General features: G+C 51.5%; 1 protein-coding gene across 3 annotated transcripts in view; it reads right to left on the bottom strand.

The window, feature by feature from the left end:
- Positions 1 to 2,638: 2,638 nt before the first annotated feature.
- Positions 2,639 to 23,178, bottom strand: part of ZNF618 (zinc finger protein 618) — a 149,844-nt gene continuing 129,304 nt past the window's right edge. For all 3 annotated transcript variants that reach the window (XM_064727377.1, XM_064727378.1, XM_064727379.1), the window contains 3 exons: positions 17,369 to 17,446; positions 12,108 to 12,212; positions 2,639 to 11,347 (listed from right to left, as the gene is read on the bottom strand). In XM_064727377.1, coding sequence (XP_064583447.1) covers positions 9,834 to 11,347; positions 12,108 to 12,212; positions 17,369 to 17,446 — 1,697 coding nt within the window. In that variant the 3' untranslated portion in view covers positions 2,639 to 9,833. The remainder of the gene's footprint in view (positions 11,348 to 12,107; positions 12,213 to 17,368; positions 17,447 to 23,178) is intronic.

The following is a 23,178-nucleotide window of genomic DNA, read 5'->3' as shown; positions in this document are numbered from 1 at the left end:
GGGCTCTGCCTGCCCGCCCAGCTGCAGCTCCCCTGCCCCATCCCCACGGAGCTGCTGGGCTCTGTCTGACCCTGCATCCCCTCTCCAAATCCGGGCTCTGAGCTGCAGATTGATTCCCTCAGGACCTCAGCCCTGCCTGGTTGGGAAGGATGAAAGTTTGACAAGAAAGTCTCACAGATATGTATGCTTGGCAGAAAGATTTTTAAATGTAGAATCTGAAGAAGGAATAGAAATGACAAGAAATATTGATATAGAAGAAAAGAACCAAGGAGGCAAGGGGTATGTTAGTTAGCAGGGGTTTTTACGGCTTAGAGCAAAGGATAAATCCACCTCAAACAAGAAGATGTTTTTACCAAGCAGAAAGCACAGGGAAACAAGCCTGCTGATGTAGCAAGTAGAAAAAAGTTCTCAGAATTTTCCACTGCAAGAAAACTGAAAAACAACTTCTAGCTTAAACTGTAATGTACTGACTTTGAGTGATTGGAGAACAGTAACATGAATATGGTAATTACAGTAGTTATGATAGACTATAGGTAATAGTTAAGGTATAGATTGGTTCTACTGTATTCAGATGCTCAGCAAAGAAAAGTCTATAATGCATTGTAACCAAAACCAAAGGGTCTCCAGGCCTGCCGGCAGCTGGAGCTGACAGCTGTGGGCACAGCTCTGTCACCCAGGACCCTGGACTGCTGTAACCTCTTGGATGGAATAAACTGCATTTTGTATACAATAAACTGCATTTTGGAGAGCTGCCTGGAGTCCTGCATCTCTCATTCAGGCTCTTACACTGCCCCTCATGAAAATCTCCATGAGCTTGCCCAGGGATCTGACTCCTGGCTGAGCCTGCCCTGCCCATCCCGGGAGCAGCGAGGCCCCCTGAGCCCCCAGCGCCTTCCTTGGCAGAGATGGTGATGGAGAAAGAGCAGAGGCAGCTCCAGGGCAGAGCTGTTCCCTGGTGGGGGTGGCTCGGGGGGCGCTGCTCACCCAAACTCCAGGGGCACAGGGGCCACCCCAAGCCCAGAGCCACAAACACACCCGGGCTGCTGCTCGCTGCTGCTTCCCACCCTGGTCCCACACAGCACCTCGGGATGAGCAAACTTCCATCAGAGAAAACTCTGGGTACCTCGAGCAGAGCCTGAACTCAGAGCTACCAGTTCCTTTATTGCTAAAGCTAAAGGAGTTTTCTCCTGTTAGGGTAGAAATCAGGGAATCAGGAAACACAGCAGGATTAGCTTAAGCCTCTTCCACTCCCATTAGCAATCTTATTTATCCTTTTAAATGGCTCCAGCAAAAGGAACAGTTGAGTGCTGGGAGCTGCTGGCATGCCAGGGATCCCATCTTCTGGGCCTGTTGGCTTTAAATTATCCACTTTACACATTTAGATCTTCAAACAAATCCCAACTCTTATCTAGTAGCACCTGAGGGCATCTGATCTGTTCACCGAAACCTCTGCTACAGCAAATCCCCAGCAAAGTCTCAGCCATTCTCACCATCAGATACTGATAGCTCTGTTTCTTATTTTGGTTTATCTTCACATTTTACCACTAGACAAGAATTTATCCAATGGCCAGACCCATTGTCATTCCATGTCTTTGGCTTTTGCTTTTTCCCAAGGCACAAATTCACTACAAATTCACTAATTCTCCAGCAAAGTTTTTCTGATTTTTTTTTTTTTTTACTTGTGAGTGAAGGGTGGGTGCAAGGTTAGAAAACTCCAAAGGACATCAAAGCAGGCCAAAGAAAAGGACACATGGAGGGTGTGGGAAAATGGGATTTTCCAGTGTGAGGCCTGGCCTCATCCTGGTCTCTGTGCTTGTTTCCCTTGGGACAATTCCTGGTGGTCTCTGGTTGGTTTGGAGGTGGGTTGGAGCTCCAGAGAGCACCAGCAGGTCCCAGTCCCAGCTGTCAGTGTCCCCTCAGCAGCACATCCCTGTGACACCAGTCCCTGGTGCCCCTTTGGGCCCTCACCATGGGCACTGCCAAGGGCTGGTCCTGGGAGGAGCCCAGTGCCCACCCAGCCCCCAAAGCCCCTTCCCCCAGGAGAAACCAATCCCAGCTGGAGCTGCTGGCACAGGTGGGATCCCTGAGCAGAACCTGGTGCTGGCATTGAGGCTGCTGGCACAAACACCCTGAGCTGGGCTGCACCTCCTGGTGGGGGAACCCCAACCCCAAGGGACAGCTGGGGGCCTCTGTGCCGCACAAAAACAGAGACAGGAGCAGTTCATAGCCCTGGCAACTGAGTGTGGGCACAGGATGCTCTAGGAAATGCTCTGGGGGGATCTGAGTGCCCCAAGGATGTGGGATGTGGAGCTGTCCTGCTGCCCAGTTCATATGGTTGAGGGCAGGGATGGATGGGATATTGGGAATTAGGAATTGTTCCCTGGGAGGCTGTGGCTGCCCCTGGATCCCTGGCAGTGCCCAAGGCCAGGCTGGACAGGGCTGGGAGCAGCCTGGGACAGTGGCAGGAGTGGCACTGGATGTCCCCTCCAACCCAAACCATTCCATGATTCTGTGGGATCCATCAGACACCCCTGCTGGGATCAGGTCACTTCCATGGATGTTTCCCCCCCTCACAAAGGCACTGGGGATGTCCCAGTCACAAGGCTGAGATACAGGAAACACAGAAAAGCCCAGACACTTTTTTTTTCCCTAAAGGTTGTTTTATTGTAAAACCATAAATACAACACTGACATGAAAATCCTCAAGCAACGGATGCTTTCTTACAGTTACAGTTTGTCTTCTGCCTTGGCATCAATTCTGAAAAGAATGTTGCAGAAACATGTCTCTAAGGTATTTCCAAATAACCGAACTCTGGCCTGGAGCTCGGCCCCTTTGGAAGCTAAGTGGAACTATTCCTCCTCTCGTGGAATATTTCCATTCAGACAGCAACAGACTTGTAAAAACAGCAACATTTAAACACCTTGATATTTTTTTTCTTTAATAATCCTTTTCATTTGACGTCAGTCTAAGTTTCAAACAGCACTGAATTTATTTAGCTGAAAAAAAAACCCAAAACAAAACAAAAACAAAACAAAATCCTAAAAAGAAAAAAAAAAAACCTCAGAACTTGAGTTGGCCTCAAGCGTTCGCATATCACAATGAAAATCAGCAACTCAACCCCGTGCAATATTGCTCTCTAGTGAGTCATTTGATCCACACCAACAATACATGAGACTTCAAACAGGTTTTGTTTTGTTTATTAACACAGCAAGTGTGACATTAGATAACCTTTTAAATACAGTACATGGTACAGCGCGGGGCCAGCTGCCCGCACGTTTCCCGTTATGAAGACAAAGCCAGCGGTGGCGGTTTATAAAAATATTGTGTTGCTACAAAAGTATAAATTAATGCTACCGGTATTAAGAAATATTAAACACATAAAACTTATAAGGATTAAGAAAAATATTCATTAATACCTGTAGAAAACTCTGGCCTAAAAAAGATATTTTTTGTATATTTTTTGTATATTTTTTTTTGTATTTTTTAAGATGACATGGTCGCACTCGCAGCGCGGGTGCTCTGTGGTATTGCCTAGAACATCTGCATCTACAGAAAGGAAGGAAATGCACACGAGTTACTGAGGGCAGGGAGGGCCAGGAGGGGCAGGAGAACATTAAATCCTTTGCTTGATGCAACGAGTTCAGCTCCCAGGAGGAGGTTTGGGAAATGGAACTCACGAGTGAGGAACAGCTTCTCTTTTCAGACTGGCTGCAAACAAGGATCTCCTGATGGTTGGCTGTCACCATGACACTGTCTGGCTACGGCGTGGACCACAGTCCTCACGGCCTGGGCAGAGTGTCCCCCCACCGACAGCCTGGGCTGCCGCCTGCCACTGCTGGGCAGGTCATCCACTACCAGCTTTCCTTCAAACAATTCACAAAAAGGAGTATTAAAGTACCAGCAAGCTTCAAGGGACCATGGAAAACAGCTCCTAAATCTGCTGCTCCTTCCAGAACACATCTCCTTCCTTGAGGGGGAAGGTCCTTCTACACAGCAAGGGGAAAAGTTATCCCTTCTCCCACACCCCCAGCCCACTGAAGAAACAATCCCAGCCTATCCACAGACACTGCAGGGACTGCCACCCCTGGGAGGTGAGAACAAGGATTTGAGGCCAGTGAGGCTGGAAGTGCCTTTTTAAGGAGCTTTGGTTGTAAAAAGCAAGGGCTGGACGTGTCATCAACAATATTCCTACAATATTCCCATCATTAAGCCTGAGTTGCTCATCTGGGTCCCACTGTCAGGGATGCTACATAAAATCCTGCCAGTCATCATTCCTTGTTTCAGGAGCCAAAAATCCCAACTCAGCTGCCTATGGATAAAGAACCCCTCAGGATCTATGGATACACCGTTGTCTGTGTGAGCAAAACTCTCCTGTCGAGTTACAAAGGACTCAGAACAGGAAAAAACCTCAACTAAGCAGCCAAACTAAACCTGAAATTAAACAGAAATCCCACAAACATTCAATAGATACAATTAAATTTCAGGGCAACCCACTGTCATTGGTTCACCATTTCTGGCCTAGCATAAGCAGACTGTCCCAGGAGCTCAGCTGGCCTCAGGGTTTGCTCAGGGACACTTCCAGAAGCGCCAGGAGGTGACAGAGCAGTGAGGGGACAGGTCCCACACACAGGGAGTTCTTATTGCTACAGAGCGACAGCATCAGGTCTGACATGGGCACGGGGCTCAGCTGGAGGCTCTGGGCATTCCCAGGGGATCCCAGGCCATGGAGCAGCAGAGGAAGCTCAGCAGGAGCAGCAGACACTGAACACCCTCCCCACACTGATCCCACAGGACATTTGCTCCTCCACTGGCAGCTTCCCCTCTGCCGCCTCCCTCCCTGCAGGAACTGGCTGAGGGAGGCACTGAGAGCTGGCAAGGCCTTGCTGCTGGTGATGAGTGGGAGGATGGGGAGGAAAAGGCTCTGTGAACCCTCCAGGAGGGCTCTGGGCAGGAACCTGGCACTTCCCACCCCTACACCCAGCTCCTTTTCTCTTGGCAAGGTCCAGCCAAGTGTTTACAGAGCGAGCTCCACTCTGCAGCCTCTCAGCAACAGGGCTCAAAACCCCTTCCCCTGACAGACCCCTCCCAGAGGAACAGAGCTCTCCTCCCTGAAGAGATTTCCCAGAATCTGCCTTCAGTATCTTTTTATTTTCCCATTACTCCTAATTACTCCACAGGGAACAGCTTGTCCCTCCCTGTGTGAATACTCACAGGACCCCTGCCTCTCCCTCAGCCAAGAGGTGCCATCAGCAATCCAAGCCTCTCCTCAGCACAGAGCAGCACTCCCAGCCTTGGAGCACCTTCCTGGCTGCTCTTTTAATGCATTTTGATTCACCAGTAACATGGTGCTGCCTGGAAATGCCCAGGGCACTGTGGGAGCAGCAGGAGGTTCCAGTCCCCTGTCCTGTGCTCACCATGGCCAGAGTGGAACTGGTTCCTCTGAGCAGACTCAGCCACCAATACAAACATATTTGGTAATTCCTTCCCATGCTAAACCTTCTGGGTTATTGCAGACAGTTGGAGAAAAACCACCCAACCCACCTGAGCCATCTCACTGGACACTCCAATGCCACCATTTAGAGCTCAAGTCATTTCCAGAAGTGTCTCCCCTCTATTTTCAGTCATTGCCAGGTTCTGAGAGCATCTGCTGCAAATTCATTTGCAAAAGTCACATAAAGGTCATGACTCCCTGAGCTGCTGCTGGACATCCTGTCTGCCCAGCAAGCACAGATAAACCAGTGCAGGTGGTTTGGACACTTAAACCAGTCCAGCTCAAGTTAAACTGGCTTAACCAGCAATGAAGGAACAACTGAGTTAGACAAAACCTGAGCCCACAGTCAGCTGTCACAGAAAGTTTTACAGATTGCACCAGTTCAAACCCACCCACAGCAGTTTCCTCAGCACAGACAGAGAGCTTGGGCAGAAAGGGAAGTTCACCTCCATCTCAACTCAACCCAGGTGCAGGACAGCAAGCCCATCCTGCAGGCCAAACACAACCACTGCCTACTGAGAGGCAGGAGAGCTCCTTCCTGACCTCCTGGCTGCTGCTCCACACAGAACAACCTCCTCAAGAGCTCTGCCTCTGTCCCACCCTCTTCGCTAACAAGGATGTTCAGACAGGCCCTTCCCTCTTGGGGCTCACCTGGTGGTGCTTGTTCCCCACCTGAAGGTCAGAATGATCCCAAAGCAAACTGTGAAGCCAGGAAGAGTCTGCAAGGTCAGGCACAGTCAGCAGCAGGAACAGGTGGATGCCTGGAGGCCACACACCATTCCTGCACCCTGACACTTTTCACAAGGGAGATTAAAGACAACCAACAAGCAGAAGGCAAGTTCTCAACATGACCAACCAGAGGATGATCCCAGTTCTGAGGACCTCTCCTCCCAGCTCAAAGGGAGCAGAACCTCACAACAGCCCTGGCCAAACTCAGAGCCTCTCCTGAGCAGTCTCCCAGCCCAGGACCAGCAGAGCTCCCTACAACACCCTGGCTGCTCCTCACCTCTGGGGCACCACAGAGCAGGAACTGAGAACTTCCAAATTTCGGACATTGGTAAAGCACCTTTGCTCCTCAAAATGTGAATTCAAGCCTAGAAGAAGGAAGAAGAGCAAAAGCTTGGCATTTAAGGTAATTGCATGTGCTCCAGATGTGCTCCTCTGCTTTTACTGAGGCCCAAGTGACCCAGAGAGAGCCTGGAGCAGGCCCAGCACAAGCAGCTCCTCTGAGCTGGGCACCCTGCAGCCATGTGCAAGTCAGGAAAAGCTGCACCTTCCTGCACTGAGTCTCTGGAGAAGGGGCCAAGCAGCCCCTCTCCTCACCACCTCTGAGAAGGCTCCACTTTAGGCCCTTAGGTTTTCTCTTGCTTTTGCAGCTGTTGAGTTTTTAAGTCTTTGGGAGAATCTCATCTGCCTGACATCACTGCTTAACACCCATCATTAGTGCAACTCCAAGTGAAGTTGCCTCAGAGGGGCAGTTTTTGGGATGGGGGAGAGGGCCAGTCCATCCCTCTCTTTGGTCAGCACCACCAGAAAACGCCAGCTCTGGTGCCAAACCCACAGTGTGAGAAGGGAAAGGGGAGGTGGGATGGGAGGTAGGGGTGGCTGTGGCCTTCCTGCATGCAGGCCCTCAGTCTGCACCACTGCTGGGCACAAATCCCTGCACTTTGCCCAACTCAGCTCCAGGGATTTACAGCTGTGCTAGCTCTGCCCACTTCTCACCAGACAACGTGAGCCCGAGTTCACAAATTCCACAGAAATCATCTACATGTCCCTTAGTAAAGGAGGGCTGGGAGCTGGAGCTGTCTTTCCAAAGGAATCCAAGGGCTCTGCATGTTCCCCTGAGCACCAAAGAGCTCTCAGGGTCTCAGGTGAGCCACACAAAAAGGTGTAACGTGCCATTAGGAGAAGGAGCTGCCAATCCTGATCCCTGTGCCATCAGCTGAGCTGTGTGGTACCTTCTGTGCCCACAGCTAATCTTGCCTGGGGACATGCACCAGCCAAGTTTTCCTGCTGTCAGGTACCAGTGGGCCTGGCACACATCTCACTCACTCAGGGTTCATTTCTGTCTGCCACAGGTTTCTCCTGCCCTGCAAACTGATGTGCTACCACTGCTGGCTGGGCATGCAGGATTGGTACAGGAGAAAACAAAAGCAGCAAGAAGGAAAGCTGGCCCTACAGCAACCCCTCCATCAGCCACTGACAGGGAAATCAGGAGTCCAGGAGCCTCTGCCTTGGCAGCTCCTGTTCATGTGGCAGGCCGTGTGCTTTAGGCAAAAACTTAACATTTTAGGAGACAATGGTTTTGGTCTGATGGCAGTAACAGTGCTGAGAGGTCAACCCAAACACCAGCCTCAAGGCAATGGAAGGCTGAAAGGGCTGGAAAGGGCAAGACAGCTGGTGCCAAGGTCTGTCCTCGTGAGCCTGGCGTGGGGAAGGGTCCAGTGTGCAAACTGTGCCCCTGAGTCCTGTGGCAGTGCAGTGTCAGGGAGTGCCTGTGAGGTTCAAGGCATCTGCACACAAAGCCTGAGAGATTGGGTTTGCTATTTCTCACGTCTTGCAACTTGCAACTTCTCTTACAGCCAGAGCTGGGCAGGTGGGATCCTGGTTTAACATCTGCTCAACAGCAGCACTGCAGAGAGGGTCTCCAGTTTCCCCCTGCATTGCCAGCCAGCAGCAAACTCCCCGTGCTGCTGAAGGGCTCCAGCCTGCTCTCAGCAGGGCCAGTCCCTCCTCCTGACCCTCCCACACCACTGGGACCGCAGCTCCAGAGCTCCTGGAAGCCCAAGAGACTGCTGAAAAAAGAATTTGCTTCAGTTTTCCTCCAGGAGACAAGTCCCAGCAGTGAAAAACGCACAGTTTGGCACCACAGGTTGGGAATTGCCCAAGAGGCACCAAAGCTGGCAGAGCCTGTCCAGCAGCCCAGGAGCTGTGCCTGCAGGAGCTCTGGCCTTGGGGACAGCAGAGTGACCAGATGGTTTGGGGTTATGGGGATCTCTAATTGCATTTGGGGTGAGCCAGTTACGTGTGAACGTTTCGGGGCCCGTGGCCTTCCTGGCCAGAACAGGTCAGCAACAGAACAAGTAGTGTAATGCACTGTAGGTATCAAAAAGACATTCGTGCCACTAGAGGAAACCATTCCAAACAAAAAGGGGAAGATATTCTTTGCACTCAATCAGGAGCACTTACATTCAGAAGGATCTTTGAGCCCATGCACTTCTCTAAGCTTCCTTCAAACCCCAGTTTGACAAAACTGGTGAGCTTTGTTCCCCTGAAAAATCATACACCTTGGTTTGTCCTTGGCCTTGGGAAGGGTGGTTTGTGTGTCACTGAGACACCTCTAAACAAAAATCTTTAGGTACAAGGGTTCTCTGGCAGACCTGGCAAGCTCACTGGTGGCCCACAGCCACCTGTGCTGTCACCATTTGCTTTTCTTGGTTTCTAGGCTTTGCCACATAAACAACTGCTGAGGTTCCCATAAGAACATCATTTAATTGCAAATGGACTACTCTAGAACAAGTCTGAGAACACTTGATGTACAAAATTCACAGAAAAGATAATTAACACCAGGAGTTCAGAAAAGAAGTTCTGCTGTAAAAAAATATAAAGCCAAGAAACGTAACAACTTCTGACAGTTTCTGCCATGAACCATTTCTCTTAGTTTGAAATCAAACTTATAATCACTTGCTGCCATGTTAAACTCAAAACTGGGAGTAGAGACAGAGGAGTAACTTTTGTTTTTTGGAAAAAAAAAGGATATGGAAAGGTTAAAAATAAAATCAAGAGTCAGAAACCTTAAAGCCTCCCTTCCTGATTTCTAAAGATGCCGGTGTTGGTGGAACACAGCTGCCCTGATTCACGCACCATGCCAAGAAGGCTGTAGCCAAGTGCCCTCAAGGTGTACAGTTATTCAAAGGAGCAAAGTCCAGTGCAGAACTGGTCTGGTCAATGGAGTCTGATTATCCATGGCAAGATGGCCCAGGGGACAAGAGGAAAGGTGGGGTGGAGGAGAAACAAAAGAAACTTCAAGTCACTTTAGATCTCAGCTGCCTGAAGACTTTAGAACATCAGCCTCCCATTCGTCTGCCCACTTGAAAACATTAGAAAGTCTGTCAAGTCCACACACTATCTATGGAAAGCAGCACATTCCTGGCAGAGGGCTGTCTCTCTCCTGTGCTCAGCTTTCCTTTCAAACTTAATTTTATATATATTTATATTTTTATATATATATAAAAAAGCACTTGGTTTCCAGGGGCATTCATAATGAGGTCCACAGTGTTTAGAACTTAAATTTCTTTTTCTTTGTTTGGAACAGTGTTTTAAAGTTTTGTTAATTAAAGTCTTAAAGCATGTTGGACTTCAAAAACATGAGTTTGTTCATGTCTTCTGGACTGAGTAGCCGCCTCCTTTTGATCAAGAGTGCCTGCTCACACATATTTACACATTCGCTCCTGGCACCCACAGCAGGCACTGCTAAGAGCCAAAAGGCCAGCTTGGCTAGTTTTGTATGCTTTTGGGTAACACACGACCAGTACTGAAACAGGTCAGGGGTGGCCTGGAAGAGAGGTTCTTGCAAATAATCATAGACTTCACTTTTCCCAAACCAATCTTCTTCCTGAGCTGCTGTGGCCTCCCCTGCTGCACGAGGCTTCTTGGTTGAAGGTTCAAATTCTGCTTCTTCTGCCCAGGACTCTTTCACCTCATTGATGAGCTCGCAGACCTTGCCAATGATCTCTTCGTGCTGGTAGGGCGGGACGGGCCGCAGCTTCTGCTGAGGGTCCAAGATCATGGCTACCTTGTGTGCCGAGTGAACTTTGAAGTTCTCCTTCAGCGCCTCCAAGAAGAGGTGACAGAGTTTGCTGACCACGCCAGCATCGTTGGCTTTGGAAGTGAACAGTTTCTCCAGTTTGACGTAGGTGGGCAGCACCAGCTGCAGCGTGGGCCGGCTCTCGTTGCTCAGCTCGATCACAGCCTGTTTCACCGGCGCCAGGATGGCTGCCAGGTTGCTGAGCAGGTGTTTGTTCAGGTTTTGGATGAGGTTCATCTTCTTGGCCCTGCTGTAGAACTCGCAGATCTGCTCGTAGCGCTCGTGGACGAGCAGCAGGGAGTCGGTGACCGAGTTCCAGCAGGGCGGCGGGGAGGTCTCTTCCAGGGAGCCAAAGGTCTCCTTTGAGAGGCCCGTGGACCCCGCCAGGTCTTCACAGACATTCAGGAGCTCGATCACCTCGTGCATGTTGCGAGCCTGCAGCGTTCTCTTGTTGAGCACGCTCTGCACCACCGAGTTCAAGGCACAGGCCGAGCAGCGCAGGCACATGCCCGCCTTGGAGAACGCCGAGGAGTTGACCTTGCAGTCGGTCACGTACACCGTCCTGATCTCCGACATCACAAACTCCGACAGCACGTTCTGCACCCAGTGGTGGATGAAATCACCGTTGTCTCGAAGGTCCACGCCCTTAATGCCCAGGACGTAGCTCTTGATGTGGTTGCCCTCCACCTGGTAGGCGGTGAGGATGTAGCAGGAGTCGGGGCCGACGCTCTGCGAGTGGCAGGTGACCCCGATGCCGAGGCAGGCGTTGCTGCCCAGGGCGCAGGTGACTTTCACCTTCACCTGGTTGTACATCCGAGGCAGGTGCTTCAGAGCCAGGGTGTTGAAGTTGCCCAGGATCTCGGTGACGGAGAAGGCACCGTAGCGAGCCCCGCTGTCCACCAGCGTCTGCGCCAGCTTGATGAACTCCTTGCCGCTGAGCACGCTGAGCGCGCCCAGGTCGGTGCACATGACCCGCAGCAGGCGCTCGGCGATGTTCTGCCGCTCCTTCTCCGGGATGGCGCTGTTCCCCAGAGAGCCGCTCGCCGGCGCTGCAGGGAAACACAGCGGGCACAGAAAGGGCCAGGTCAGCAACACCGCGGCAGGACAGAGCACAAGGCACAGAACAATTGTCAGAGCCCCCAGAGAGGAGGGACATGCCCAGATGATGGAAGAGACATCTCCAACCTTGGGTTTGTTCCCCCAGGGTTTCTGGACTGAGGAACCTCCAGAGACAGGCCCTGCTCCTGTCACAGCAGCAGGGAGGAGATCTGCATCCTGTCCCTGCTGTGGGGATGGTCACAACTCAGCCCAGATGGAAAGATGGACATCAAATCACAGATTCCCAGACTGGTTTGGGTTGGAAGGGGCATTAAAATCCATCCATTCCCACCCCTGCCATGGCAGGGACACCTCCCACTGTCCCAGGGTGCTCCAAGCCCTGTCCAACCTGGCCTTGGGCACTGCCAGGGATGCAGGGGCAGCACAGCTGCTCTGGGCACCTGTGCCTATGTCACACCATGATGACTGGATTAATTTTTAACTCCAGGCCAGAAAGTCTGACCTTGGATCAGAAGTTACCTTCTTCCAGGAGCTACCAAATGCTTCTTCCTCACAAACCTTTCCAACCACCCCAGGGTTCTTTGTTGCACTCCTGTAGTGGGAAAGGGTGCTCTGCTCTGCCAAGCAGGACATGATTTAAGGTGAAATCAAATACAGTTTGGTGAGGGCAAGGGCTTTGTGCAGTGTCCATCACTGCTGCTCCCCTGAGGCTCCTGTTGGACAGGGACAAAGTGAGAAGCTGCTACGTACTGTTGTTGGCGTTATTTCTTTGGAGCTGTGGCTTCCACTTCTCTTCAACCACGGGGAGAGGTGACCTGGGCTGCTGGCTGGAGGCAATGTTGTTCTCATTGTCAGCTGCGAGGCAAGAGACAGAGAGGGGTTAAAAGCACAAAATAATGCTTAAAGCGCAAAGAAGAGGAAACCACTCAACTGCTCAGCATTTATGTAGGGCTCCTCTAACTAAGGGGACAACAACCCACTACACTCTCTGTGGCTTTTAGGCAGCTTTCAGTGAGCTCACACAGCCCCCTCAGGCTGGACTCACAACCTATCGCTCCCCAAAACGTGGCTGAAATGTGCCACATCCTGCCACATCTCTTCCTGTGCACCAGGGACGTTGATGCCATCAGCACACCCTGGGGAATGTCTCCTCAGGAGCTGAAGCTGCAGACCAGGAGCAATGGAAGCTCAGCCTGACTTGGGCCATTCATTTGATTCCAAAATGAGGTGGAACAGACACTGACCCATCTGTCCCCTCCCTGCCTCTTCCTGCACTGCAGGTGGCTGCCCTGTTCTCTCTGGGAAGCACTTTGGTTTGCAAGCTGTGCTCAGCTCTTCTGGATCCAAGGGTCTCACTGCAAACTTCAGGTCTGGTTTCTTCCCCATGAGGCAAGGGCCCATCTCCTCTGGGGCTCTCCCTGCTGCAAACACAAAGCCAAAGTCTCTGGAGTGTGGGCCAAAGACCATCCCACCCTGAGGCTGCAGACACCAAGTGCCCCCAAAGTCTTTGTGTTTGTGCTCCCACTTCTGTGTGTGTAACTGGGCTAAACATTCTGGCTGCCAGTCTGATGGGATCTTACAAGAAAATGCAAGCAAGATCAGTCAAGTCTGTATTGTATCAGTGTTTTCCTCTCCTGTGCCCCAAGAATTTCTCCCCACCCTCCAGAGGAAATTCTCTAGTTCTTAGTGTGCTTCAGTATGAAATGGTGCTGTGAAACAGGCTGTGAAGGAACAGTGCACAGTGAAATGGGCTGGAAGAGGAAGCAGGAAGACGGAGAGACTGATGACCAGGCTGAGCAGAAGGATGGAAATAAAACCAAGGAAAAGAGAACAGGCCATTTGCTCATCACAGCTGGACTCATCACACTAATTCTGGACACCTGTCAGACACACCTCTCTTTGAGGTGGCCCATTAGGGCTCCTTTTACACTCAGGGGTGCCACTCATTCACCCAGGCAGAACTGGATCCTCTCCTAGAGTGAGAACCACCTGAACTCACCTGGAGTCACTGAGTCTCCAGTGATTTTACAGGGAGTGCAGACTGCCAGCTCAGGTGGCAGCCCCTGCAGCCTGGGGACAGCAGCACAGAGTGCAGTGACCCTGCCCTGTGCCCTGGGCACAGAAACACGAGCTGGAGCAGTGCCTTGAGGCACCCACAGCTCTGCCAGGCTGCTCTGGGGGCAGCAGGACACACAGGACAGGGCAGAGCTGCCCTTGCTCTCCTCCATGTGTGCCAGCAGCCTGGGGGAGCAGGGACAGCAGCAGGGCTGTGATGGAGCTCCAGGGCTGGGCTCCTCTCCAGGTGAGCAGCTCTGCCCTTCACTGCAGGCACTGCAGAGTGCCCAGCACCTGGCACAGGCTGCTCAGTGGGCACTGCACTGGCACAGGCTGGGCAGTCCCCCAGTGACAGGACATGGCCCAGGACAGCCTCTGGCCCTGCCTGGGCCTGTGTGTGCCCGGGGAGCTCCCTGGCCAGGCTGGGCACCCAGGGAGTGCTGCCAGGCCCAGCTGCAGCCACAGGCTGAACTTTGCAGGTGTGCAGAGATTGAAGAGCACGAGGGGCCTCAGAGGGCACCAGTGACCACGTGGGACACATCACCTTTCCCCCAGCATCTGCCACACTAATTGCTCTTGAGCCAATGTCACCATTGTCCTCAACTCCAAACATCTGTGCGTGGGCAAAGGAAAATGCTCGATAACTTTGCCTGCTAACTTTGCTCATGGTTCAGGCCCTCCTTGTCTTGGTGAGGGATGGGTAGGGGGAGAAACCCTCTGTATTTCCTCACCATAACTCTTTTATCTATTTCCTAATAATAGGGGATTTATTATATACAAATATCTGCTGGCATTCAGAGTGGCATTAATGAGATTTGTACATTTCAGCCTCATCTTCCTTATCAGGCAGTCTGTGAACTACACAGATCATGGTTCTTAATTTTTCTTCATGCCTCCAATCCTTTAATCCAGGTTCAGCCTAGTCCTCCTTTTGTTTTTTCAGGCCTAGATTGTAGGAAGGGCATTATATGGCAGCACTCGACCTGAACAAAGTACTCTAAAGGGAGTCAAAGCTGTATATTGTTCAGTGTAATTACAGAACAAATTCCTCTGCCTGGTGTTCTGCTGTTCTATTTCTGCCTTTCAGCACCCAATTTACATTCTAATTGCTTCTCCTCACTGTGTAGCTGCTTTATGAAGCTATAATCTCTCCTTATTACCTTCCAGCCTCTGGGCTCAGCCCTCTGAATCACTCAAGAGCCAGAATGTGCCTGATTTTGCTTCTGGAGGCCAGCAGCACGTTCCCTGCCTTCTGTCCCTCGTGAGAAGGGCCCAGGGGAGGCAGCACAGCCACTGGAAGAGATCAGCCCTTTGCATTAGACAGGACAAAGCAACCTGGGCTGCTGAACATGTGAACTGAGGGAGCATTTGACCCATAGTGGCCTCTCTGCATCCAGAAATGAAACATTCCCTGAGCAGGGACAAACCACTGCCATGCCTGAGTCCCCAGACCCTGCACCCTGTGCCACCAGCTCTGCTGACCACTGCAAGGCTCCTGCACTCCCACACTTCAGAGATGTTGGGGCAATGCTGCTTCTTGGATATGGAAACCCCAGAATCCCAGACTTGTTTAGGCTGGAAAAGACCTCTAAGATCATCCAGTCCAACCATCAGCCCAGCCCAGCAGCACATTCACCACTGATGCCACATCCAGGTGTTCTCTGAGCACTCCAGGGATGGTGACCCCACCCCTGCCCTGGCCTCAGGCTGCTTGAGAACCCTTCCAGTCTAAACCTCCCCTGGAACAACCTGAGGCCATTTCCTCTTGCCCTTCTCAGTTGTTCCCTGGGAAAAGAGACCGACCCTCACCTCACTACAGCCCCTGTCAGCCTGAAGGCACAAAGTGCTGCCAGGGCACCTGCAGGCCCTGTGTGCCCTCAGTGCTGTCTGCAGACACAGCTCACCCAGAGCTGGGCACCCACCAACGCTGCCCACAGGCTCCTGCCTCTGCTTTGGCTCTGCCCTCATCCCAGAGCTGGACACGGGGAGAGCTGTGAGCACAGGGCTGCCAGGCACCACCCCCGAGGCCAGGGAGGGGACAGCGAGAGGCACTGTGAGGCACAGAGGGGACAGTGCCTGACACGGGCACAGCCTTGGGGGCGCTGCAGGAAGGAGCTGAAGGAGACACGGACACCTCGGACACCTCCCTGTCACTGCACCAGTGAGACTTCAGCAGGAGGAGCCAGGCACAGGAGGGGACTTGCAAACAGAGCAGGGAGCAAGGAGAAAACAGAGTTTACAAAGAGAATTCTGAGCTAGACAGAGGGGATTTACCCATTCAGAGCTGTGATGTGACAGGAGCCTATCACAGATACTGCTCCCTCCACCCTGTTCTGTGGCCAGAGTAACCCAGGTGAACAACCACAGGATCCCAGACTGGTTTGGGTGGAAGGAACCTCAAAGCCCATCCAGTGCCAGCCCTGCCATGGCAGGGACACCTCCCACTGTCCCAGGCTGCTCCCAGCCCTGCCCAGCCTGGCCTTGGGCACTGCCAGGGATCCAGGGGCAGCCACAGCTGCTCTGGGCACCCTGTGCCAGGGCCTGCCCACCCTGCCAGGGAGCCCTCAGCACCACCCCCATGGGTCACTTGTAAAGAAGAGACAAGGAGGAAGCTGCAGGTAGCACCAGCTTAAAATGTGCAACAGCTCAGCCCTCAGTGAGCTGCCCCTGTCCCCTCCTGTGCTCGGTGTCACCCAGAGCTGTGACTCCACATGCTCCATCTCAGTGCCAGAGCCCAGAGCAAGAACAGCATGGTCAGAACAGTGTGGAGGCAGCAGAACTACCATGGACAGCAAGGACAGAGGCACAGGCAGGAGTGAGGGCAGCCCTGCCCTGAGCAGAGCCCACTGCTCCTCAGGGAACACAGAGTCCCAGTACTGCACAGAACCCCAGTGCTCTACCAGAAACACAAACTCACACCTTCTGCTCACAAAGCCTCGTGTAAATCACACAGATGATAAATAAAGTAGCTGCTGAACAACACACAAAGCCTGCACTAAGATTTGCCAGCAGGAACTAAGATGGAATAGAGGAACCTCATGGATGAAGAACTCAAGTGACACTATGAAAATTAGAACTAAAACTAAAATAAAGAGCAAGATAAGAACTTTGATTAACATTATTACAGAAAGGAAAATATGCTTTTCCTCAAGCCTCTTGTCCTCCCATGCCACTTTCCTCAGGGCCTGCATCTACATCTCAACAGAGCAGCTGTCTGTTGGAGAACACAGGTCTGTCAAAGGATTTAATTGTTCTTATAACCATGTTAGTTCAATTGAATTCAAGAGGGAAAAAAAAAGAAAATAAATCTGCCAATATAAAATGAATTCTGTTTCTACATGTTTGAATATGCTGAGTGCTGTCTTTGAAACAGGTTTGGCTTTGAAATTTTAAAACCATCTCTTATGTATCAAGACAGGAAACAAAAGCAGTGACTTAGAAACAAAGCACTGGAATGACTCTTAAGAATTCTCATTTGTAGGTAGCTGAGAGGGAACTGAACACAGCTGCTGAAATGGCAAATTCTTCTTCTGAGAACACATCTCAGTCCTTTGCAGAACTCCAGGAGACACAGGCACAGGACAGGACTTGTGTGGGCAAAGGCTCTGCTGCCCTGCTCCATGAGAGCCTCCCCTTTGGCATGAGCGGGATTTAACCTGCTGGAGGAGGTTACACAGTGAGGATTCTCTGCTGGCTCTGGATAAAGGCAATGAGCAGTGATGGACTCTGAGCTAGTGTGGCACACTCCCTCTGTCCCTATGGAAAGGAGCAAAATGTACAACAGACCCTGAGCCTCTGCTCCAGCCTTTGAGGGATGACTGTGTTTGTTGCAGTGAAATGAGGGGGCTGTGGGAATGGGGAGCACTGAGAGCCCTACAGACACACATTGGGGTCAGCACCAGGCAGCAGCACAGAATTTATTCTCTGCTTGCAGCGAGTCCAAGTGCCCAGCTTACCTGCATGGGACTGCATGTGCTCCAGGAGATTGTTATAAAACTGGAACTGGATTCCACAAGCTCCACAGGTGTAAGGCTCTGTTTGGGAGAAATCAGTTCAGAAGAATTACACAGAGTCTGCAGGAAGCAGCACAGGTGCATACCTCAGTGTGTAAGCTGTGGGCACAGCGAGCGGGGCAGGGCCCGGGCACGGCTGGGCTGGGCTGGGCTGGGCAGCTCCTCCTGCTGCACTTCACTGCCAGGGCACGGGCAGGGCACTACAGGAAGCCCCTGGGGCCATGGTGGGCATCTCAGGGTCCTGCACAGGTTTCTCCTGGAGGCTGCCCACTGGCCAGGGCGTGCTGGCCCAGGCTGCTGCAGCCTGCCTTGAGCGTGTCCCTGCTGCTTTGTGCTGGGAGTAAAGCCTGCTGGGCTCATCTTCCATCCAGTTCTGTCCACTCCAGTGTCTGCTGCCTGTCCTGAGTGAGACAAGGAGCACTGGGCTGTGACAAATGCTGCAGTCAGAGGCTGGGGGTGGAGCAGTGCCATGGGGGAACTCAGCTGGGGCTCTGTGGCTGTCACCAAGTGCAGTGACACCAGGGACTGGGTGGCAGCAGGATGCCAGGGAAGCAGAGGTGGAGGGCAGGAGCACAGGAACCAGGCCTGTGCCCGAAGGCTGAGAGCAGAGCAGGAGAGCCATGTGCCAGAGCAATATGGACGAGCTGGAGTGAGGAAAGAGCTGGGTGCAGAGCTCCCTGGTGAGCTGGAAGATGCATTTAACCCTGTTCTATGTTGAAAGTGCATTTCTTCCACTGAATTAACCTAAAAGCAAATGTTTGCAGTTGCCTGTCTAAACAGCATCAGTAGAGTGCATTGGTTGACAGATGTGATCCCAAACTACAGTGCTGCAATTTGGGAACAGGGCAGTTTGCCTCTGTCCCTGCAGCCACAGCAGCACTGCCATCTCTCACTGGGGCATTTTGTCCCGGAGCAGCAGAATGGACACACATGTGGCATATGAACAACTGTGGATACAAATGCTGGGCACACACATGGAGCAGAGTCTATTGCTACAATATTTCAGGAGTCTAGATCTGAGTTTGAAGAGAAAAACATATTCTGAATCAATGAATAAGCAGAAGTACCAGCACCCAGGACAGAAGAACCAAAGCCCAGGGAAGCACAAGGCTGCCTATAGCTTGTGGGAAGTCTGTCTCAGAGAGAAAACCCCAGAATTCACCTCAAGGCTATAGGAATCCGTGAGGAAAAACATAAAAGAGAGCATGAGCAAGTCTGATAAGCTGTACTTTTATGCTGTGAGAACCTAGAGCCTCTGGAATGATGGAGCCAGCTCTGCCTGGAGTTGTGCTCAATGCTTTAACACACTGTGTCTGCTTGTGATGCTGCTCCTGGGCTTGCTGCAGCATGGAAGTTTGGAAATTTGGTACTTAGTAACTGTGCTTGTGGAAAAAAGAGAAGATTTGAACAACTGAGTGGCACATGGGGATTTCAGTCCTTGGGAATTAGCAGGGACTGGCTGTGTCTGCTGAAATCATCAGCAGTGAGGCAGTTGTGGTACAGTGCCACAAGAGGTACAATGCAATCCAATTGTTTCCACTTGTTTTTAATTGTCAGAGAGGAGAAGGCTCCCTGTGGGTGCAAACCATCCCTCTTGGGCTTGTATTTCAATGCCAAAGAGCTGTGTTACAGACACACCTGTGTGCCTGTGCTGCTCACGGAGCCCACACTGCTCAAATGGGAATGCCTCAAACCCAGGGGGCCCAAGGGTCAAAATTAACCTGTGAATATTTCAATGAAAGCAGCCACACTTGTGAGAGCCTGCTGCCTGCTGCTGACAGGCCCCTGGCTGTGTGCCCCTCTCTCCCTGCCCCTCAGCAGAGGGCAGAGCAGGCCCTGCTGTACCCGTCAGTGCTGCCAGCCCAGGTGTCACCCCACGGTCCCCTGGGCACTGGCAGCTCTCCTGTGCCATGGACACCTCAGCACTCACTGCTCTCCCTGCTGCCCCCCTGCCTGCAGTGCAGAGGGGAGGCAGGGCAGGGCCAGGGCCCTTCTGTGCCCACACAGCCCCAGCTGCCCTGGGAGCAGAATCCAGCACAGCTCAGTCACAGCCCCAGCTGCTCTGGGAGCAGAATCCAGCTCAGCTCAGCTCAGTCACAGCCCCAGCTGCCCTGGGAGCAGCTCCAGCACAGCTCAGTCACAGCCCCAGCAGCAGGCAAACCCCCATCAGCCAGCACTCTCCAAGCTGCACATCTCCCACACTCATTTTGCTCTCCTGCTGCACTCACATTTCCTTCTCAGCTCACTTTGTCTCCCTGAGCTGCTTCACCTCCATCCTGCTGTATTCTCAGGTATTGTATCAGCACAAACCTGAGATATCATTCTAGCTCTCTCCTTGCCTGGCTCCCCCTCACCCCTGCCCAGTCTCTTCTGGGTTCTCCCATCTGCAAAACCAAGTGCCAATATTAAAATCTGAGCACTCACTAGCCTAACTACAGCATCTCAGAAAACATATTTCCTGTCAAACCACCACAATCCAGCAGGCTGTGACCACCAAGGTCTCCACAGCTCTTCATCTCAAACTCCTCCCTTTGGCACCACAAATCTCTGGCTACCCAGTGAACTGGTAAAATCTCTCATTTGTGATTCTTCTCAGAAAAATTGTGTTGATTTTCATCTCAGTTCCAAAAGATACCCCTTCTGTTCTACTCCAGAAATGTCCAAATTTGGAAACAAAATCACCACCTATTTCAAAAGCTAATGTCATATTCTGAAAATGCCAAAGCATTTTCTAAATAATTCTGACACAAAGACATACAGAAGTCTAAGTTTACCACAAATAAAACTGAGCTACATTAAAAATAAGCATAACATTTAAATTCACCCAACAATTCCAAAGTATTTCCTGGGAGCAGGGGAAGGGATGCTTGGGAGGATGTGCAGAATCCCCAGGGCAATGAATGAACTCACTTCACTTCCCAGAGCTCTCTGAGCCCCTCATGCTCCAGATGCAGAGCTGGAACAGTCAGGCTGGCTGCAGGGAGGGTGGGATGTGCCAGGGCTACAAGAGCAAGAGGGATCTGGAAGGTGGAGAGAAGAAAGAGGCAATCTGTATCCCAAACCAGGGAAAAGTCTGCTCACCTGGGCTGCTAATCCAGTCAATCCTCCTCCCTTTGATTTCTCTTGACCATGAACTGGAAAAGTTGCCCAAACTGCTTTGCACACCCACCTGAGCCACAGCTGTGCCCCATTCTCCCTCTCTCCCACCACTGCTGGCCCTCTGCTTGTCCTTCCCCTGGGAATTTCAGCTCTTCCTTACTCAGCCTTAGGGATCTGCCCTCCCTTTGCTGAGCTCAGCAAAGGGCCCCAGCTCTCCCCTTTTGTCCTCTGTCCTTCTGCTCCCAGCTGCTGGTGGCACAAGGGAAGCCCCCTGTGCTTGTGGAGGGGTTTTCTGGGAGCAGTTTCAACCAGCAGCTGTTAAACCTCTTCAGTGTCCTGAGCCACACAGAACTGACACTCACATCTGGCTGCACAATTTAAAACATCTTTCCCCAAGGCTATAATTAGAGCCTTTTAGCAGTGCTTTACCCAGTGAGCAAGGCCCCAGCTGTGTGAGGCAAGGCAGAGCAAAAGCAGTGCCTGTGCTTGGGTTAAATAAATCACTCTAATTGCCATGTTAACTCTCACTGCCACATCTAAGCCAGGGAAAACAGCAGAGCCTGGTCTGAAGCCAGGAGTGAGCAGGAGTTGAGAGCTTTAACAGAAAGTTTCAGCAAGTGCCCTGAGGTGCTTGTGCAGTGACAGACACCCAGCAGGGTGTCACCACGGCTGCTCTTCCCTCAGCACTGAAAACCCACATTTCAACACTTCTGTCCACATCTTGGTGAAAAACAAATGCAGAACAACTGTGAGGAAAACTTCTCAGCATTTCCACCCAATATTTCCATTGGCTTTAGCTTTACTAGCAGTGAATTGCACCTTCCCTTTGACACAAACCCACGAGACAAGGCAGGAGAACCAGCAGCAGGCTCCTACAAGAACACCAGCACACCCCAAAATCAGTGGAAGCTTCTTGAAAACAGACCTTCTGTCATTTCCAGCCAGCTCAAACAGCAAGAGGTAACAAGGTGCTCTGGAGTATGCTTGCAAAAGAGGAGTCCCAAATTCACCACCCTTGTCAAATATCTGGGCATTAATTGGATTTCTCTTCCTGCATGAACTCATGTTCTCAATAAAGCCCTTGCTTCTCTCTCAGGTTTGTAAGAGGAGGAAGAACAGCATCCTCCTCCTCAGGGTGTGGCACTCAGGGCTGGCCCACACCACCAGGCTGGCACAAATCACCCCAAAGCCAGTGCCAGCAACCAAACACACTGCAAGGCAAGGGAAGAAGCTCCACCTGCTGAAACATCAAGGCCACAGGGCAGAATCTGCAGCAGACACCCCCTGTCCACCCATCCCAGCCCTGCTCACTCCCAGGGTCCAATGCCAGGCCACTGGAACTTTACTGAGCTGAGCCCTCACCACAAGTTTTTCTGTGTGCAAATGTAACTCAAATATGGGGCCATTTTCAAATCTTGACCTCAAAACACGCTCACAAAAAACTCCCTGAAGACTGAACATGAAGTGATTTGGCAGCCCCAGACTGCACAGAAACACCCTGGAGGATTTCTGTTGCATTTAAATCTGACATCAGAGCCACAGAAGCGAGGCATTTTATTCTCTGACACCTGGACTCATAATAAAAAAGCATTTATTAATGAAAATTGCTCAGAGGGCAGGGCAGCAGGGCTGCAGGAGGGCAGTCCCTGCCTCTTGCACCACAGACATCCATCACACTTACTTCGTAAAAGCGGGAAAGGATTTGAAATCAGGGGACTTGCGGTTTCTGCAAAAAAGAAAGAGATTTAAATATTGAGACTGGCAGAGACTGCATTCTACACAGCTCTGCCCATCTGCTCCCTGCTCCTTATCCCTACTCCACACTTCCAGAGTTATCCAGGGCAGGGCAGGATGGGAGATCCATTCAACACAAAATCCAACAAGTCCAACATGTCCATTTTCTCTCCCTTGCCCAATTTCTCATGGCCAGGGTTCTGCATCTTTCCTGTCCAATTTAAAATGTCCAGAGATTTTAACACACACTCAATGCTACAGCAATGGAAACAAGGGGAGAGGCCAGCAAAGAAAAGCCATGGGGCAAGAAACCCTTTACAAAGTCTTTCTTTGGTGCTCCAGATGCAAATTCCCAGTTTCAACATGCAGCTTCTTTAAACTAAAGCTGGCAGGGAAAACCAGGGTGTTTCACTCTCCCTGGATACCAAAGGAGAGTTCCTAAGCTGTGCAGTTACTTCAGGCTGAGAATGCACATTTCCTATGCAGCACACCTTGCAGGCTGCCTTTCTGTAAAGTGTGACTGAAAGCTGGGTGCTGGCTGCCCCCTGAGCAACCAGGGTTTGTCTGCATCCAGCCCCAGTGCCCTGGAGCAGAAGCTGTGATCCCAGCACCTCAGACCATGTGTGCTTTCCTACAGTCCCCAGGTGAGGTCCTTTAGGGTCAGACCCTTGCAGAGGGGCAGGAATCATTAATTACTAATGTTAAATATTCAGTCACAGAGCCAGAGCATTTCCAGAAGGGTCCCAGTCCAAGGCTGTGAGCTGGCACATCCCTGACTGAGGCTCTCAGGGCTCTCTGACACACCTGGCCTGGTTTCCTTGGAAGGAACACCACCCTCAGGAACTGCATGGGTCAAGCACAGTGAGCCTTCCTGCTAAACATCCCCTGATGCTGAGGGGATCACAACATCACCTAAACAC

The sequence above is a fragment of the Zonotrichia leucophrys genome, chromosome 17, assembly GCF_028769735.1.
Source record: "Zonotrichia leucophrys gambelii isolate GWCS_2022_RI chromosome 17, RI_Zleu_2.0, whole genome shotgun sequence".
Classification (NCBI taxonomy): domain Eukaryota; kingdom Metazoa; phylum Chordata; class Aves; order Passeriformes; family Passerellidae; genus Zonotrichia; species Zonotrichia leucophrys.
Note: the sequence above shows the minus strand (reverse complement) of the source record. Positions and strands in the feature narration are given on the sequence as shown.